Source organism: Gobius niger (assembly GCF_951799975.1).
Source record: "Gobius niger genome assembly, chromosome: 15".
Classification (NCBI taxonomy): domain Eukaryota; kingdom Metazoa; phylum Chordata; class Actinopteri; order Gobiiformes; family Gobiidae; genus Gobius; species Gobius niger.
This window is the reverse complement of record NC_136866.1, coordinates 5,310,135-5,325,534: the sequence shown is the minus strand read 5'-3', so window position 1 is coordinate 5,325,534 and position 15,400 is coordinate 5,310,135. Positions and strand designations below refer to the sequence as shown.

General features: G+C 40.4%; 1 protein-coding gene across 1 annotated transcript; it reads left to right on the top strand.

The window, feature by feature from the left end:
- Window positions 1-5,180: 5,180 nt before the first annotated feature.
- On the top strand, window positions 5,181-14,530 carry txlnba (taxilin beta a). Its single transcript, XM_079571813.1, has 11 exons — window positions 5,181-5,249; window positions 8,042-8,224; window positions 8,462-8,522; window positions 9,260-9,345; window positions 9,412-9,582; window positions 9,802-9,996; window positions 10,080-10,199; window positions 10,343-10,417; window positions 11,751-11,843; window positions 12,049-12,144; window positions 13,459-14,530. The coding sequence occupies exons 2-11, from the start codon at window positions 8,045-8,047 to the stop codon at window positions 14,284-14,286; spliced, it is 1,905 nt and encodes a 634-aa protein (XP_079427939.1). The 5' UTR covers window positions 5,181-5,249; window positions 8,042-8,044; the 3' UTR covers window positions 14,287-14,530.
- The last annotated feature ends 870 nt before the right edge of the window (window positions 14,531-15,400 follow it).

Here is a 15,400-nt window from a genome sequence, read left to right as displayed (position 1 = left end):
TAGCAGTAATTGTCCTGATTGTCTGTAAGAGAAAGAAATCCTCATTGAACGGTTTGTAAAAACAGAGAGATCTGTAAAGTTGACGAATATGACTTTTTATGCATCAAAACATACAATTATCAGTGTGTTCTTTTTAGCTCAAGAAACTACAGGACCTTCCCAACCATCCGATACAGAGGTGAGACCACATTTATATGTTTCTTTTTTTATTATGTTTCCAAACTGTGTAAACACTAACGTGACCACATCACAATCTGTGGTCAGAATGTGGAGTGTGACAGCGCCTCTGTGCGTGAGGACCACATTTATCAGAGCCTGGGACGGGACACCGAGGACCAGGAATACATGGAGCTCCATCCACAGCAGCGCTCTTCAAACTAAGACGCAACAAAACACATTTGCTCTTTAGAATTTCAACCTGTGGCAGCGATGTTTAAAGAGCAGGATGAATGAGGGGGGAGAGATTGCATTTATAGGAAGGTCTTGTGACATTATGGGTTGCGACTCTAAGGACTGGCTGATAGAACAACAATGAAACAGGATCTGAAAATCTCACTGATATAAAGTTGATGAAATGTCTTGTACCAGTTGATCAGTTGACCTGCTGTATATGTTTTTTGTGTCATTTGTGTAGCTGGGTTTTGTACTTTTATGTTTTACTCAAATGAAATGAGGAGAATGGATAATTTCTGTGTGTGATGCATCGTGGGATCAGGCACATAGGGGCTCATTTACCAAGCGTTTGCTCATGTGCAAATGAGAAAGAATTGGACACAGTAGATCAGTCATTTGTGATTCTTTTACCCACACAGAATCCTCTCAGTTACACATCAGATTTGGGGCCTTAATACTACAACACAGGCCATTTCCAAAGTATAAATTAGCTGCAACATGCCCACAAAATAGCCTACTTTATTTTTCAGCTCACACCTGATTTTTTGCACCTGTCTTTATAAATGAACCCCTCAGTGCTTTGGGTGGATTGTGCAAGGCGAGAAGTATTGAATATTGAATATGGGTTTGCAGGAAATACATTTGGAAGCACAAGTTAACGTCTTTGTGTTGTGTTAAATTTGGATATGGATTGGAAAGGTTTATCATAATGTTTATTGATTTGTTCTTTTTATATTGATATAAATGTACTTGTATGTTTAATGTGGGGCTCAGGGACATCATAGTTTGTTGCTTAAAGAGATGTTCAATATGTGATAACATTTAGTGCTGTTATTTTGACCACAGACTTCCTGTGCCTTATGAAAGAGTATATAAGAAATAAAGTGTGTTTGGGCCATTACTTCAATAAATTAAATGAAGATTATCAGCAAAATGAAGTGGGCTTTATTTTCCTTCTTTTATTTTCCTTTCCTATTAAGTAGCTACACAACAATGAGATAAAATAATGCTTCTCAACATTATCAGTCCGTTTGGGGCAGCTGGGACCAGAGCGTGACTCTTTAAGTTCTGCCACGCCACTATCACTTTCAGCTTTATTGCACAACATCAGATAAAGAGGAAGTGGTGGATTGGAAATTATGATATCGGGCAGTTCTTACAAGCATAAACCTCATGAAGCCCATTTTACAAACCGACAATGGTTCAGGTGGTTTTACTGGCGGTTCTGCTCTTGGGTCTGCAGCGGGCAGGTACGTGACATGACATGATATATGATGTGAATGCAGATTATATAATTGTATGTCTTTAAGTTACTTTTAGATTGCTTTTTTTTTTGTATTGTGCATATTGTTGTCATGTTTTAAGTTTTCAGAGACATTTCAAATTACCATAGATGACGGGGCATTATAGAACTTTTTGTATGAGAAAACAAACTTGATATATATGTGTAATTGACCTTTTTGAGACCCTATGGCTGTATGTGTGGTTAGCATGGCGCCTTTACTTTTCATCACAGTGGCCTCTACAGCGCTCCAGGATCAATTGTTTTGTTGGTTTCCTGTTGAGAGGGTCCATCAGCAGTGAAAACCTTCAGAACTCTAAAATACAATTGGTCCCGGAGCATCAAAGAGGCCACTGTGATGTGAAGAAAAGGTGTCATGCTGACCACTGGGTCACCAAAAGATCAAATACACACACATAAAAAGTGTTTTTTTTTCCACATAAAAAGTTCCATAATTCACCTTTAAAAAATATATTTTTAAGTTGTCACAAGCTTTCCAATTGGACATAGTCAGTGATAGACAGAGTAGAATGGAACACAAATATAAATTGTGTACACAAAAGTACTAAATTATACTAAATATGGTTTAGTGGGATAATGCAATATTAAGTAGTCATAGTTTAAGGCAAAGTTCTTCTTATCAGATCATTTCACTGACCAATTTCCTGACACGACTTCACATGCGAGGCACAAATTAAAGAAACATAAAACTACTGCACTATGAGTCCTTCTTTAATGCATTTGAGATACACTTGATTATAGTCATTTACAGTTAAAGCATTATTCTCACATTATATTATTTTATATATTATTCACTCCCCTTACTGATGGTAGTAAGAATCGTGGTGAAAGTATTGCAGCTCTTTGGTCCTTTTGACCAGCAACCACTCACTCATGACACATTCATTCATTGGTAAAGTGGGTGAAGAGTTTTTACCAAGGAAACAGTCTGCACTGGGTTAGAAACAATGTAGAAGTGCATACACAAACATACAGAATACATATAATACAATTCAGGAGGCCCTCAAATGCTTACTGTACTAAATTCATCTGGTAATTTTCTGCTTAATTAAAATAATAATAATGTTTGTATGAAATGATGAAGCTAAAGTCATAGTGATATGTAGAGTTAGCTGTTTGTCTCCTGTCCTCCTTCACTCATCGGGTCTTTTTGTCTTTACAGACTCCGGTGACATCAGACTGGTGGGCGGGGCCAGTGCCTGTGATGGAGAACTTCAGATCAATCACTTGGGCAAATGGAGGGACGTGGTAATTCTACAGTTCTTACTGGACACAGCCTATGCATTTTGTCAACACTTGGACTGTGGCAGTGTAGTTTCTGCCGACAGGAGTGAGGGAGAGTCTCGCTCTGCAGTGGAAATGACGACTGCCTGTGTCCGGTCCACAACTCCGATGAGAGAGTGTGTGTTGCAAAACAATGTGTCTAGCAACCATCACATTAACATTACCTGCTCAGGTAAGATTGCACCATAAGACAGTGAAAGAGAAAGCTATAATTTCAAAATATAAATTCAAAAATGTATTGTTGAAACACTGTACGAATTCAAAACACCATAGTTCTCACATTGGTTAATGAGTCGATTACATTTGTACATTAAACTTCTTCAGATTGCATGAACTGGTTATGTTTTGAATTGTAATATCAGGATGAAAACTACATAATTCCTTTATCTAACTTTTTACCTTGGTGTGCAGACTCTGTGAGGCTGCGTTATGGATCCAGTCTATGCTCTGGGTCACTGGAGGTCAAAAGGAACCAGTCCTGGACTCGGGTCTGTGAGGAGGACTTTGACCTGAAGGATGCAGAGGTGGTGTGCAGGGAACTGGGCTGTGGATCGACTCTTCTCCTCCAGGGGACGCTCCATGGAGAGGGGTTTGCTCCAGTGAGGCAGATGTTCCAGTGTGAGGGCCATGAGTCTGCTCTGAGGGACTGTCCCAGATCCAGCGTTATCCAGAACAACTGTCCATCTGGAAAATTTGTGGTTCTCTCCTGTTCAGGTCAGTACCTAAAAACAGTGATCTTCAACAGTAAGTGCAAACACGGCTTCTTCCTCTCTGTCTCCTCTTTTGTTTGCAGATCCAGTCAGGGTGGTGGGTGAGTCCAGTGGTTGCTCTGGGACAGTGGAAACAAGACACAATGGACAGTGGAGACCCATGTATGTTCATGCAGGCCAGCATGAGAAGGTCGCAGCTGAAGTGTGTCATCACCTGGGCTGTGGCGCTCCAGTTTCAGCTGATTTTGTCCATTTCTATCTACTAAAACCTGTGTGGATGCTGAAAACTGACTGTGTACAAAACACAAAGCTTCTGAGAGAGTGTGTGTATTCATATTACGTTTCTTCTATAGCTGGTCTGAAAGTGGAATGTTCAGGTAAGTCTCATAAACAACCAACTTGTAGATTGACCAAGATTACAGAAGAAAATATGTAGGTTCATTGATTTTTTTCTGAACTTTGAAGGTAAAGTCAATCACCTCCTGTTTTTGTGGCTGATCCCCGCTGTCACGATGATGGCAGTAATCGTCCTGATTGTCTGTAAGAGAAAGAAATCCTCATTGAAAGGTTTGTAGAAAAAAAAAAAAAAAAAAAAAAGGACAAAGAGAGATCTGTAAAGTTGACGAATATGACTTTTTATGCCTCAAAACTTACAATTATCAGTGTGTTCTTTTTAGCTCAAGAAACTACAGGACCTTCCCAACCATCCAATACAGAGGTGAGAACACAAATATATGTTTCTCTTTTTTGTGTTTCCAAACTGTGTAAACACTAACGTGACCACATCACAATCTGTGGTCAGAATGTGGAGTGTGACAGCGCCTCTGTGCGTGAGGACCACATTTATCAGAGCCTGGGACGGGACACTGAGGACCAGGAATACATCGAGCTCCATCCACTACAGCGCTCTTCAAACTAAGGAATGGCTTGTGACATCATGGGTTGAGACTCTAAGGCTGATAGAATCTCAAAATGTGACTACGGAGAAATGAACTTGGTCAAACAGCATTTCAATCCTTTCTGAAATTCACATTGATATTCCCCAGTGGCTGTAAATGTTCTTCTGCATGACTTCACTGATGAAATGTCTTGGACCCGTTGATCAGTTGATTTGCTGTAATATGGATTTTGCATAATTTGTGTGTTTTTCTTGTAATATCATTGTCACTTATACTTTATTAAACATTACAATCAATATACACATTTTGTTATCATACAGTAAACAATAAAATATTACATGTGTCTCAACTCTCGACATTTGATTGTTTTTATATATTTAATATTTATTTATTTTTTTAAATTGCCCAACAAAGTCCCTTTTGTCATATTACTCCATATTGCCACCAATTGAAACCTGTCACACTGGAGTAAATGACGTTCAAAGTTCCTGGTGCTTCCACTGCGTTGCTGCTCTCCCCGTCAGTCCCCCACCTGCTCCGTGTGTTGTTGGAGTTTCAGTGGCCCCCGGCTCAGAGTTATTTTGGGGGTCAGCTGTCGACGGGACCCTCCCCTCGTTCTGCCGCTGCTCCTCTGTCAGTCCTCTGCTCTCCTCTCACACGGTAAGACTCTTTTACACATACGTCTAACTTTTATTTCACTTAATATTAGACTCAACTTAACCCCATAGTTCCCTCCCACAAATACATCACTTTCAACTGTCTTCTATTCATTTTCTTTGACTTGTTTTCTCTAACTTTAAGATTTTTATTATGATCATTATTCTCAATAAAAAACAGCTCTTTTTCATAGCTTTTTGCCTTGGATGTAGTTTGCAGTCATTTCCAGTTGAAACAAAAGAAGCAAGTGTGTTCGGTTGTACAGCTAAGATGGCCTCTGTTGCTCCTTTAGCTTTGCTATTAATATTCTGCCAAGTCACTGAGCAGCGTGTCAGCTTCAGACAATCAGTTGTAAGGAAGAATAAAACATTTGTGTTTCATTTGTTAGTGTTAGTGGTGGACTTATAAAGACAATAAGATGCAGAAGTGAAGTTACTGTAATGTGGTTGCCAACCTTTTTTGTCTCATGTACCCCTTGAGGCACTCATTTATGCTCCAAGTAAGTCCTATCTCGAGGATCCGGTCAAATGTTGAACAAAGTGAGCAACTAAACATAGATTATTCCGTATCTAGTCGAGTATTACTTTCAAAACGTTGCTTAAATACTCTCAAAGTCAAACCTTTTACCGAAAACCACAATTAAAACTATGTTTTCTTTGAAAGTAATATTGAAATTCTACTTGGTTTCACCTTCTTATTTTAATTCCAAGCACCCCTTGCCAATTGCTTAAGTACACCAAGGTTGGGAAACACTGAATTTCTAACTCAGTCGCCTCTGTATGCGTACCCATCTGTTTAGGCCTTTGGGCATAGGGAGCTTTCTCAGGTCTGTCTTGCTGTTTTTTTTTTAATTTTTTTTAATCAAAACCAAAGAGGAGCTAGAGGAAAATAAAGCTGTGAATTCATTTAGTGTAAGGGCAATATTAGCTTCTACTAAACCTTTTGATCATGATGCAGTTTGGATGTTTTATTTGACTTTGTGTTATGTTGGACGGGTATATTTGTTTTATTATTGTTCCTGCGCTTGTGTGTGATGTGTAAACTGATTGTATTTAACAGGCAGTAAACACCTGACCACATCCTGTCGGTTCATGCAGGTTTTATTACCACTTGTTTATGTTGATGTGGCTCGAGGTCAAGGGTCGGTGGGTGGAGCGTAACTTGTCAAGATGGGATTTTCGTACCACATGGCCTCATGACACTCTCAGGTGTACGGTGGCATGAGGAGGAGGAAGGGGGTGAGTGAGGAGGGCTTGGGTGCTGATATCCAGGCCCACCTTATATGGGGCTCCCAGAATAGTCCCGAGCGTCAGCTGTTGGGGGGCTTCCAGGCCCTCTCTTCTCGGGGGTAATTATAACATGAGCAGAGAACGGAATGTCAACTCGAATACTAAGAATCAACAAGACACAATACGGCCTCAAACAAAAGTGACTCCTGAAGGAAATGAGCAGAGCGTAACGAAGTGTTTCACAACTGATATAAATGCGTCAGTATAATTTGAAATTATGAAGGAGTTGGATTTAACTAATGTTATTAGATGAGAGATTCAGTATGACTGCTTCATTTATCACTCAGTGTAACTAAATCACTGTTGGGAACGTGTATTACAGACTTGACTATACTGTAGAATTATAATTGATAATAACAATGGCTTGGATTTAATTTCACTGAACAGGTTTGACAAGGCTCTCCTGACGTGAACCATTATTTATCCACTCTCCACGTTTGTTGATGCCAGATTGTCGCCATATCTACTCGAGGGATGCCTGACAATGTTCTCTCCAACCAATGACTCACTTGCACACACCACACAGGGGAGGTGGTTGAAGTGACTTACCCAACGACACAATGACAATATGGACTGGGGATCTGGGAACGGTTGACCTTTGATTCTGTAGATTAGCGCTCTAAACACGGAGCCACTGCGGCCCCATCACTAAAGGCATGGACTCAGTCTTGGTATAAATAAAGTCACTAAATCAACCCGCATGATCATGTGCTCTAGCCGTTTAATCCATAGCCGTGACGCCAAAGGCTAATTCACACAGTTGGTCACATTAAACATAAGAACCAAAACGTGCTGTGGCAAAGACACAAGAATGTTTCTGTTCAACAGCAGCCAAAGCTTGACATCAGCCTCTTAAACTGGACACTGACCCTTTAGTCCGTCTGCTTTGAACATGATTTATATCTGTGTTTTGTTGTTGATACGAAAAGTTCATTTGAGGTTATTACATTACTTTTTTCACTGTTTAAAGACCCTGTGCCCTTTATGTGTCAGTTTTTAAACCATCACAGAGGTTAAGTTTACTACTATTCCTAACTTTCTTAATCTCTCCTCACATCCCAATTCGTCATGGGGTGAGTTTCTAAGCAAGTTTCACAACTTTCAAAGTGAAGTTGTACCGTCACATAATGTACGGTAAATATTTCTCCCTAACATATTTACTGGCAGGTGCCTGTAGGTGCCCCCCACAGTATCAGATCAAATCTAACTGATGGCCACGTTTATCTAGCATCTTTCTACCTGCTTTATGCACTCAAAGCGCTTTACATCAACAACCTGCTCACCAATTCACACACCAAAGTACGCAGGCACTGAAGGCAAGGAGGGTGAAGTGTCTTGCGTTTGGACACAACGACAGTGTGCACCGGCAGGATTCGAACCTCCAATCCTCAGTTCACAAGCCGACCTGCTCTGCTCTCTGCACCACTGTCGACCCTAAGAGTATTTGTACGCTAGTTTTGTCCTGAATTGATCATCAGAATGGTGATGATCATGTCCATATTTCAGACTATGGAGACTTCAGTGAAAGCATCTGAAGTGGTGCTTCCTCCAGACGTTACAGAGTGCTCCCTGGAAGAAGAAGAGGAAACTGCAGCCAGTGCCTCCTGGAGCCCCATGGACGAGTTCAGGAGACGACTGGATGAGATCGTCAAGAGCTACAGCAATGGCCCCAGTGTCCTTGAGCAACAGGTGCTCACTGTTTGATATGATCTGCAAACTGTATAGACTTGAGATTTATGCGTTAGTCTTCAATTCCTTCGCTGCATCGCTAACATCTGGTGGACACATTTGGTGTATCTTTACGTATTCATTTTCTAGAGGCTTTTAAACATGTACTTTAGGTTCTTCTTAACATTTTTCAGACCACATTTCTACTAAATCAAAGTCTATTACAGAATTATATGTTCTGTTGTAATTTATCTGCAGACTTGGGAGTCAGAGATGGATAAAAAGAAGGAAGACGATCATGGTGTCACGATGGAAACAGGTGACACAGAACTGATTTTATTTCAATTTGTCGTCGTCAAAATGACATGCTTTCCCTGAAACAAATGGTGTATTTCTGGGAATTCTCCCAGAGGAAATACTTCAAAGGAATCAGTAATGTTTACATAATTGCAGTAATTTATTATCAGGTCTCTGGGCACAATCTTTGTTCCCATCATCTTGAGGAACGGTAGTTATAGTAGAGGCTCGATCTGGCACCAGGGCCTTGTTGAACAGCTGAAGCAGTTTTTTCCCACTGAGATGATAGCAACAGTTAAACCATATTTAGCACATAACAATTGGTGACATCAGGGATAAATTCACACCAACAGTTGCAGAATTAAACGTGAGGATCAAAGAATGTTCTTGCAAATGTCAAATGAATTATGTCCATTGTTTCACATCAAATCCCGTATCAGATAAAGATTACCAGGACCAAGGTTTTCATCTTGTCAGCATGATTTGTGTTGTATAGGTGTGTTAGGCAGTCATCATTCCAAACATATGGAGTCAATCTAATTTTTAGAAACCCAATGGACTAGTCTGCTTTGCCACTTTAAATAGCATAATGCTGTGCTCAAGTAATGTTAAATTAATAGTAATGAGATAAATCCCTTCAGACAAAGAGCTGTAGATTGTCAATATGATCCAAATAGAACAAGAATTACATGTTCATGTAACTAGAGTGCTTTTGATGTTATTAGTGCCTTAATGTTGTCTGTCTGTATGTCCTCACAGAGATGTCACTGGTCATGCAGAGTCTGAGCCAGCTTTCCTCTCCAGAGGAGAAACTACAGGAACTGGTCAAGAAATATGCTGAAATGGTAAGGGTCACTGTAATATTTTGTTGAATAATAACCCTTGATAACTTACTGTGCGGATGTGTTCAGGCTTCCCTCCGCCACAGTGATGAACAGAAGCTGTGTATGCTCCAGCACAAGTTCAGCCGACTGTTGGACGAACGGCAGCTGTTGCAGAAGGAGCAGAGGAACAATCTGATGGCCCGCAGCAAACTGGAGGCTCTCTGCAGAGAGTTGCAACGAGAATACACTATACTCAGGGTGAGATCATGGATAATCATGGTTCAATTACATAAGATACATTCAGTGAACAGTGAAAAAAAGATGCATGGAAGAATGTTTATGGTGAGAAGTGAAGGTTATCGAAAGAGTCTATCACAGGACAGTCCATGTTTTGAAGATAAAATATTTGAGCCATATCAAGATAGATCAAGACCAAAGAGGAGATTTATGAATGTGGTGGTGTGCTTTTTTTTTTAGGAAGATACTGTTGAGCGCTGCAGAGAGGATGAGAAGAAGAGAAGTGAGATGACGAGCCACTTCCAGGAAATGTTGACAGAAATCCAGGCCCAGATCGAACAGCACAACAACCGCAATGACAGACTGTGTACAGAGAACAACAGCCTGACGGAGAAGCTGGAGGGCCTCATGAGCCAGTGTGAACTCAGGGAGGAGGTGGGTTTTCAAATGTCGGCTTCATGTCATTGGGAGTAGATAAAAACTGTGTAAATGAATATTACCTGTTGTGTCTTGTTCAGAGTTTGGAGAAGATCAACAAGCACCGCGACCTGCAGCAGAAACTGACAGAAGCCCGACTGGCTCAGGCCAACGCTCTGCTGGTGGAGGCTGAGGAGAAGCACAAGCGAGAGAAGGAATATGTGAGCCAATTTGCATTATCATAAAGTTGGATAGCATACATTACAAGACTTGTTATTTATAAGTCGGGTCACGGCACCTTTACAAGTCAGTTTTGTGGTGTTATGTCTGGCCCCCGACTGACTACGTATGTCTCTGTCACTAGCTGCTTAGGGAGGCTATTGACAAAACAAAGAAATGCTACAATATGAAGGAGCAGGAGCTGTCCATGAAGAAGAAGGTAACTCTGCGTTCCCTCTGTGTTCACTGTGTCTGTGGTCTTTTCTTTAGTTACTGGTTCAGGCTGCAGAGTGGAAACTGCAGACTCAGACTCTCAAAGAGCAGGGGACTATCATGCAAACCCAGGTGATTATATCAAGAAAATTAGAATTATTAAATGATTTGATATAGATTTATATATGTATCCCTGTGGTTGAGACTTCTGTAGCCAACTAGACCAGTGGTTCTCAACCTTTTGGAGCTGCGACCCCCATTGTAGCAGTTAAGGGGGTTGATGACCCCCACCCGGGTCACACCATGAGAAATAGGAACATTAGCCTATATAATTCTTTAAAAAAAAGAAGAAAAAAGACTAGAGTAAAATTCATCAAATTAACAACATATAATGGCACACATGGTTAAATAGCACACACATGCTACAAAAACATATTGTAATATATGCTACATTAAAGGGACAAGACGGAGTTTAAAAATGTTAAAATGAAGTATTTTCCTCCTCCACAACTGCCTCTAAAATCCTGCACTGTCACTCAAAAAAGCTGTTACTTCGGTCTGAAGTGCCGTCATGCACGAGCTTAATATAGAACCTGCAGTTACGCATAAGACCTGAGGTGGCAGTAGTGAGCATAAAAATGACCAACTTCAATCTAGTCCCTTTAAATATATTTTTTTATTGACAAGATCTGTCGACCCCCCAAATTTGTCTCGGGTTGAGAACCACTGAACTAGACCATAGCAAATGTTCAGGCTACATAAGCTGTTCTTTTACAACAAAGGATTTTGGTTACTCGATAAATATGTAAAATTAGAACTAGTTTCATAGATGCTTCTACCATAGATGCTTTTAGGGGGACAAAAATGTAAACAATTTGAGTGCTTTTAATTTGAGGATGCTTTAAAATAATAAAATAATAATTTCTATTAACATTGCTATGCTTTTGAGAGCATTGTTGAGGGTGGTTGGTGGCTTGTTTATGAGTGGATACTAGCCGGACAATAACCAAACATGCCGATATAACACATTGCCGTCTTATAATACTTTTAACTGTTACTCAAGTACCTAACAGTTTATTCATTAGGTCAACTTATGCATGAGTCATTCTGTGTTAAAGTTACAGTACCTTTGCCACTTCACCGCGGATAAATAAGGAGCATGACAGGTGTGAAGGGAAAATATACCCCGACGTAGAACATGTATAAATGCATGAGTTTGTGAGGAGCAGCTGGCCCCCCATTGCTGCTGCTTACATTCAACACTTTGGGATTCATCACTTAAACACTTTCTGCGCTGAAGAAGCAGTGACCCTGGTTAACGCTAATACGTCTCTTCACAGCTAGCTCTTTACGCTCAGAAGTTTGACGAATTTCAAGCGACTTTGGCCAAAAGCAACGAGATCTTTCACCGCTTCAAGAAAGAGATGGACAATGTGAGTACAGACGGAATCCTACACTAAGTTAATTCATGCTGTATAAGGGCCGGCTAAGTCATACAAACACTGCGCATGAGTGTTGCCAATCCAAAAATGTTACCAATCCAGCATCATGAAAGGCAGATGATTGGCCGCTGTGAAGAAGGAAGCGATTTCTCATCCATGACTACTATACTCAAGGGTCTGTGTTTTTGTGCTGTAGATGTCTGAGAAGATGAAGACGTTGGAGAAAGAGTCCAATCTGTGGAAAACCAGGTTTGAGAACTGCAACAAGGCCCTGACAGACATGCTCGAAGAGGTACGAAAGAAGTTGTTCGAAATCGTTAATGTAGTCTTCACTATTTTCTCAAGATGACTCAAGACATCAAAGTGTTACTTAGTTAGAACATGACTTAGTATCTACCTACTATCCCAAGAACAGTCAGTGCTTCAGATTCAAAAGGTGTCATCTGGTCTGGGTTGTTTCAGTCGTTGATGGTCAGTTTTCATCAGAATGGGATGAAATCTCGACGTCCTGGGGGGAGGAGATAGACATGCCATTTGTGATCACTGCAAAAAGTGCCCTACTAAAAACAAGGAAACAAATCTTAAAATAAGACATTTGGTCGTGTTTTAAGGAAAAAATTCTGCCAATGGGGTAAGCATTTGTTTCTTGCCAAGAATTCTTTTTTCTAGAATATTTTTCTTATCATAAAACAAGAAAGAAACACTAAATGTAGGCAAATAAAAAGCTAGAATTAAGCAAAATGTCCTCAGAAAATGGAATAATTTAAGGAAAACATTCTTATTTAGTGAAAGATTGTGGGGTATTTTACTTAAATGTTGCTTGATTTAAGCAAAATGTTCTAAATTACACACATTTTTGAGCAAAATGTTCTTAATAAATACTAATATTTAAGGGACCTGTCTCCATGATGTGGAGCCAGGCTGATGGTCAGAATCACCTGGCTGGAGGATTCACCTATTGTACATGTTTTTAGTGGTAGGGGAAAACTACGCAGACACAGGGAGAACATGCTCCACACAGAAAGGCCCCGTCCTGGTGGGAATCGAACCCGGGACCTTCGCGCTGTGAAGCTGAGGCTCTAACCACTGTGCCACCGCGCCGCCCACTTTAAAGAATGGAATGTATTATCTGTGAGAACAGTTCTTAAATTAAGAGTTGTTGTGATCTTATTTTGTCTTAAAATAAGAAAAAATATAAAGCTGAAGAAGATTAAAAAGTTTTTTAGCAAATATATCTGAACAAGAAATGGATAGATTTTATTTCCTAAAATAAGATTTTTTTTTCTCAAGAAAACTTTGCTCGGCAAGACATTATTACTTTTTAGGGAAAAAATAAGAACTTATTTCTTAAAGTAAGACATTTTTTACTTGCTTAGAATCCACTTTTTGCAGTGATCCAGTTTTTCAGAAGTCTCTTGTTGACCTGTCTTCAACTCAAAACAATCCAGTCCAGATGGCTAAGAGCTAAGCTACAACGCTAAATGAGGCGATATATGGAAACATTACATAAAAGATATTTGGAGATTTCAGTTGAGATCGAAGCTGCTGGTTAAGTGTCATTGTATAACTCCTTTGTTTCTTATCTGTGGATTGTTTTTCAATTCAGAGAACCGAAAAGGGCAAAGAATACGAAATTTTTGTCCTGAAGATCCATAAGTTGGAGAAACTGTGCCGTGCCCTTCAAGACGAACGCAAAATCCTCTACGAAAAAATCAAAGATGTCCGCCGCTCCAACGCCGACATCCCATCCAAAGTGTTCGGCCTGTCCAGTTCTGCCAACAACGAGAGCCTTTTGACCACCGAGGATATCGACGAACTGCAAAGTCAGGACCTAGTACTGACCAACGACATGGCACGACTCAAAGCGGAGCAGGCCAAACTCCAGCTTTTCGCTCAATCGCTGTTTGATAATGACGTGGAGGAAGACGTGGCAGAGATAGACTTGGAAGATGATTTGGTTGCATCTGCGTTTGCACAGTTCAAGGTTAAAAAGCCGTCTGATGTTGTAATACCAGAAGAGCCTAAAGAAGAGGTAGAATCACCAACTGTGGAGGCACCAAAAGAAGAAAAGGTTGAAGGAAATATGGACAAACAAGAGGTTGAGCAGTGTCCGCAAGAACCAACGCAGGAGGAAAAGCCCAAAGAAGAGGGACAAATTGCAAAAGCTGAACAAGAAGTCATTGAAGTCAAATCCACTGTAGCTACAGAACAGAAAGCGGAGCCGGAGAAAGTTGTAGATCAACAGAAACATGAAATTCCTAAAGTGGAAGAGGTCAAAGTAGTAGCCGCAGTTCCAGAGGAAAAAGCAGCTGAAGTTGTGGGGAAATCCCAAGAAGAAAAGGCCTCAACGGCAGTGTCTGAAAACGCAAGTGAAGCCACCAAGAAACAAATGCCGAAGAAGAAAAAGAAGAGGAACAACAAGTCCGCGAGCTAAAAAACTGGAAATGTGAGATTGTAGATTGTAGAGTGTGTTGAATCCTTTGCAGATTTTTGTAAAGGTTTTATAAGTTCAAGGGGTTTATCGGAACGGTGCTGAAGAGGCCACTGTGTCGGGACAACACAGAGGAGCGACTGTTTTTCACATTTCAAGTGTTTGGTGCAACGGAAGAAACCTTATAATAGGTTGTAAGAAAGATGTAAGAAGGGATTGTGCTTCAGAACCAAGAACCATGTAAAAATTAAACGTATATAGACAAAAAATATTGCCCGTTTTTTTTCTGTGTGTTGTTGGTCTTTTACATTAATAACAATAAATCTACTTTTGTGCTGGCAGCCTCTTATGAGGTTTGCAAAATACAGCGAACCACTTTATCCAGCCTGATGAGAGTTGGTGGATGAGGGACATGAGTGTTGGTAAAGTTCACACGGCCTACGCGTTTTAGTCAACACGGCACGCACTTCCATTTACTTCATCATCTGGACCCGAGCTTGATGAAATACAATTCACTTGATCAGAGTGTGAGGTGAAATAATAATGCTCGGAATTGGATCCTCTAGATCAGTGTTTTTCAACCACTGTGTGACAATATCTCACGGCACACTCGTGTGCCGTGAGATATTGTCTGGTGTGCCTTGGAAAATTATCTAATTTCACCTAGTTGTTTTAAAAAAAAAAGAAATTCATTATTATCCGAAAATAATGTACCGTTTTCGAGTGTCTGTGCTGTCTAGAGTAGAGTAACCATGTAATAAATACTCCATATTAGGTCGCTCATTTCTTTGAAACAAGAGAAATAGTGATGCATGGATGCGGCAGGTGGTGGTGACTGTGGCACTGTGGCTAGTGAGACTATACGCTGTTCCTATTCAAGACACTTTGATGTGAACGACTGAATATAGGCTACAGGGTTACATTCTTTTTATATTTTCTGCTGGTGGTGTCCCTCGTGATTTTTTCAATGAGAAAAATGTGCCTTGGCTCAAAAAAGGTTGAAAAACACTGCTCTAGATCAGGGGTGTCAAACATACGGCGATCCGGCCCGCGAGATGATTTAATCCGGCCCCTGTCTTGTAGAGCATAAATTCCAGAGTATGAAAAAAAAAAGAGT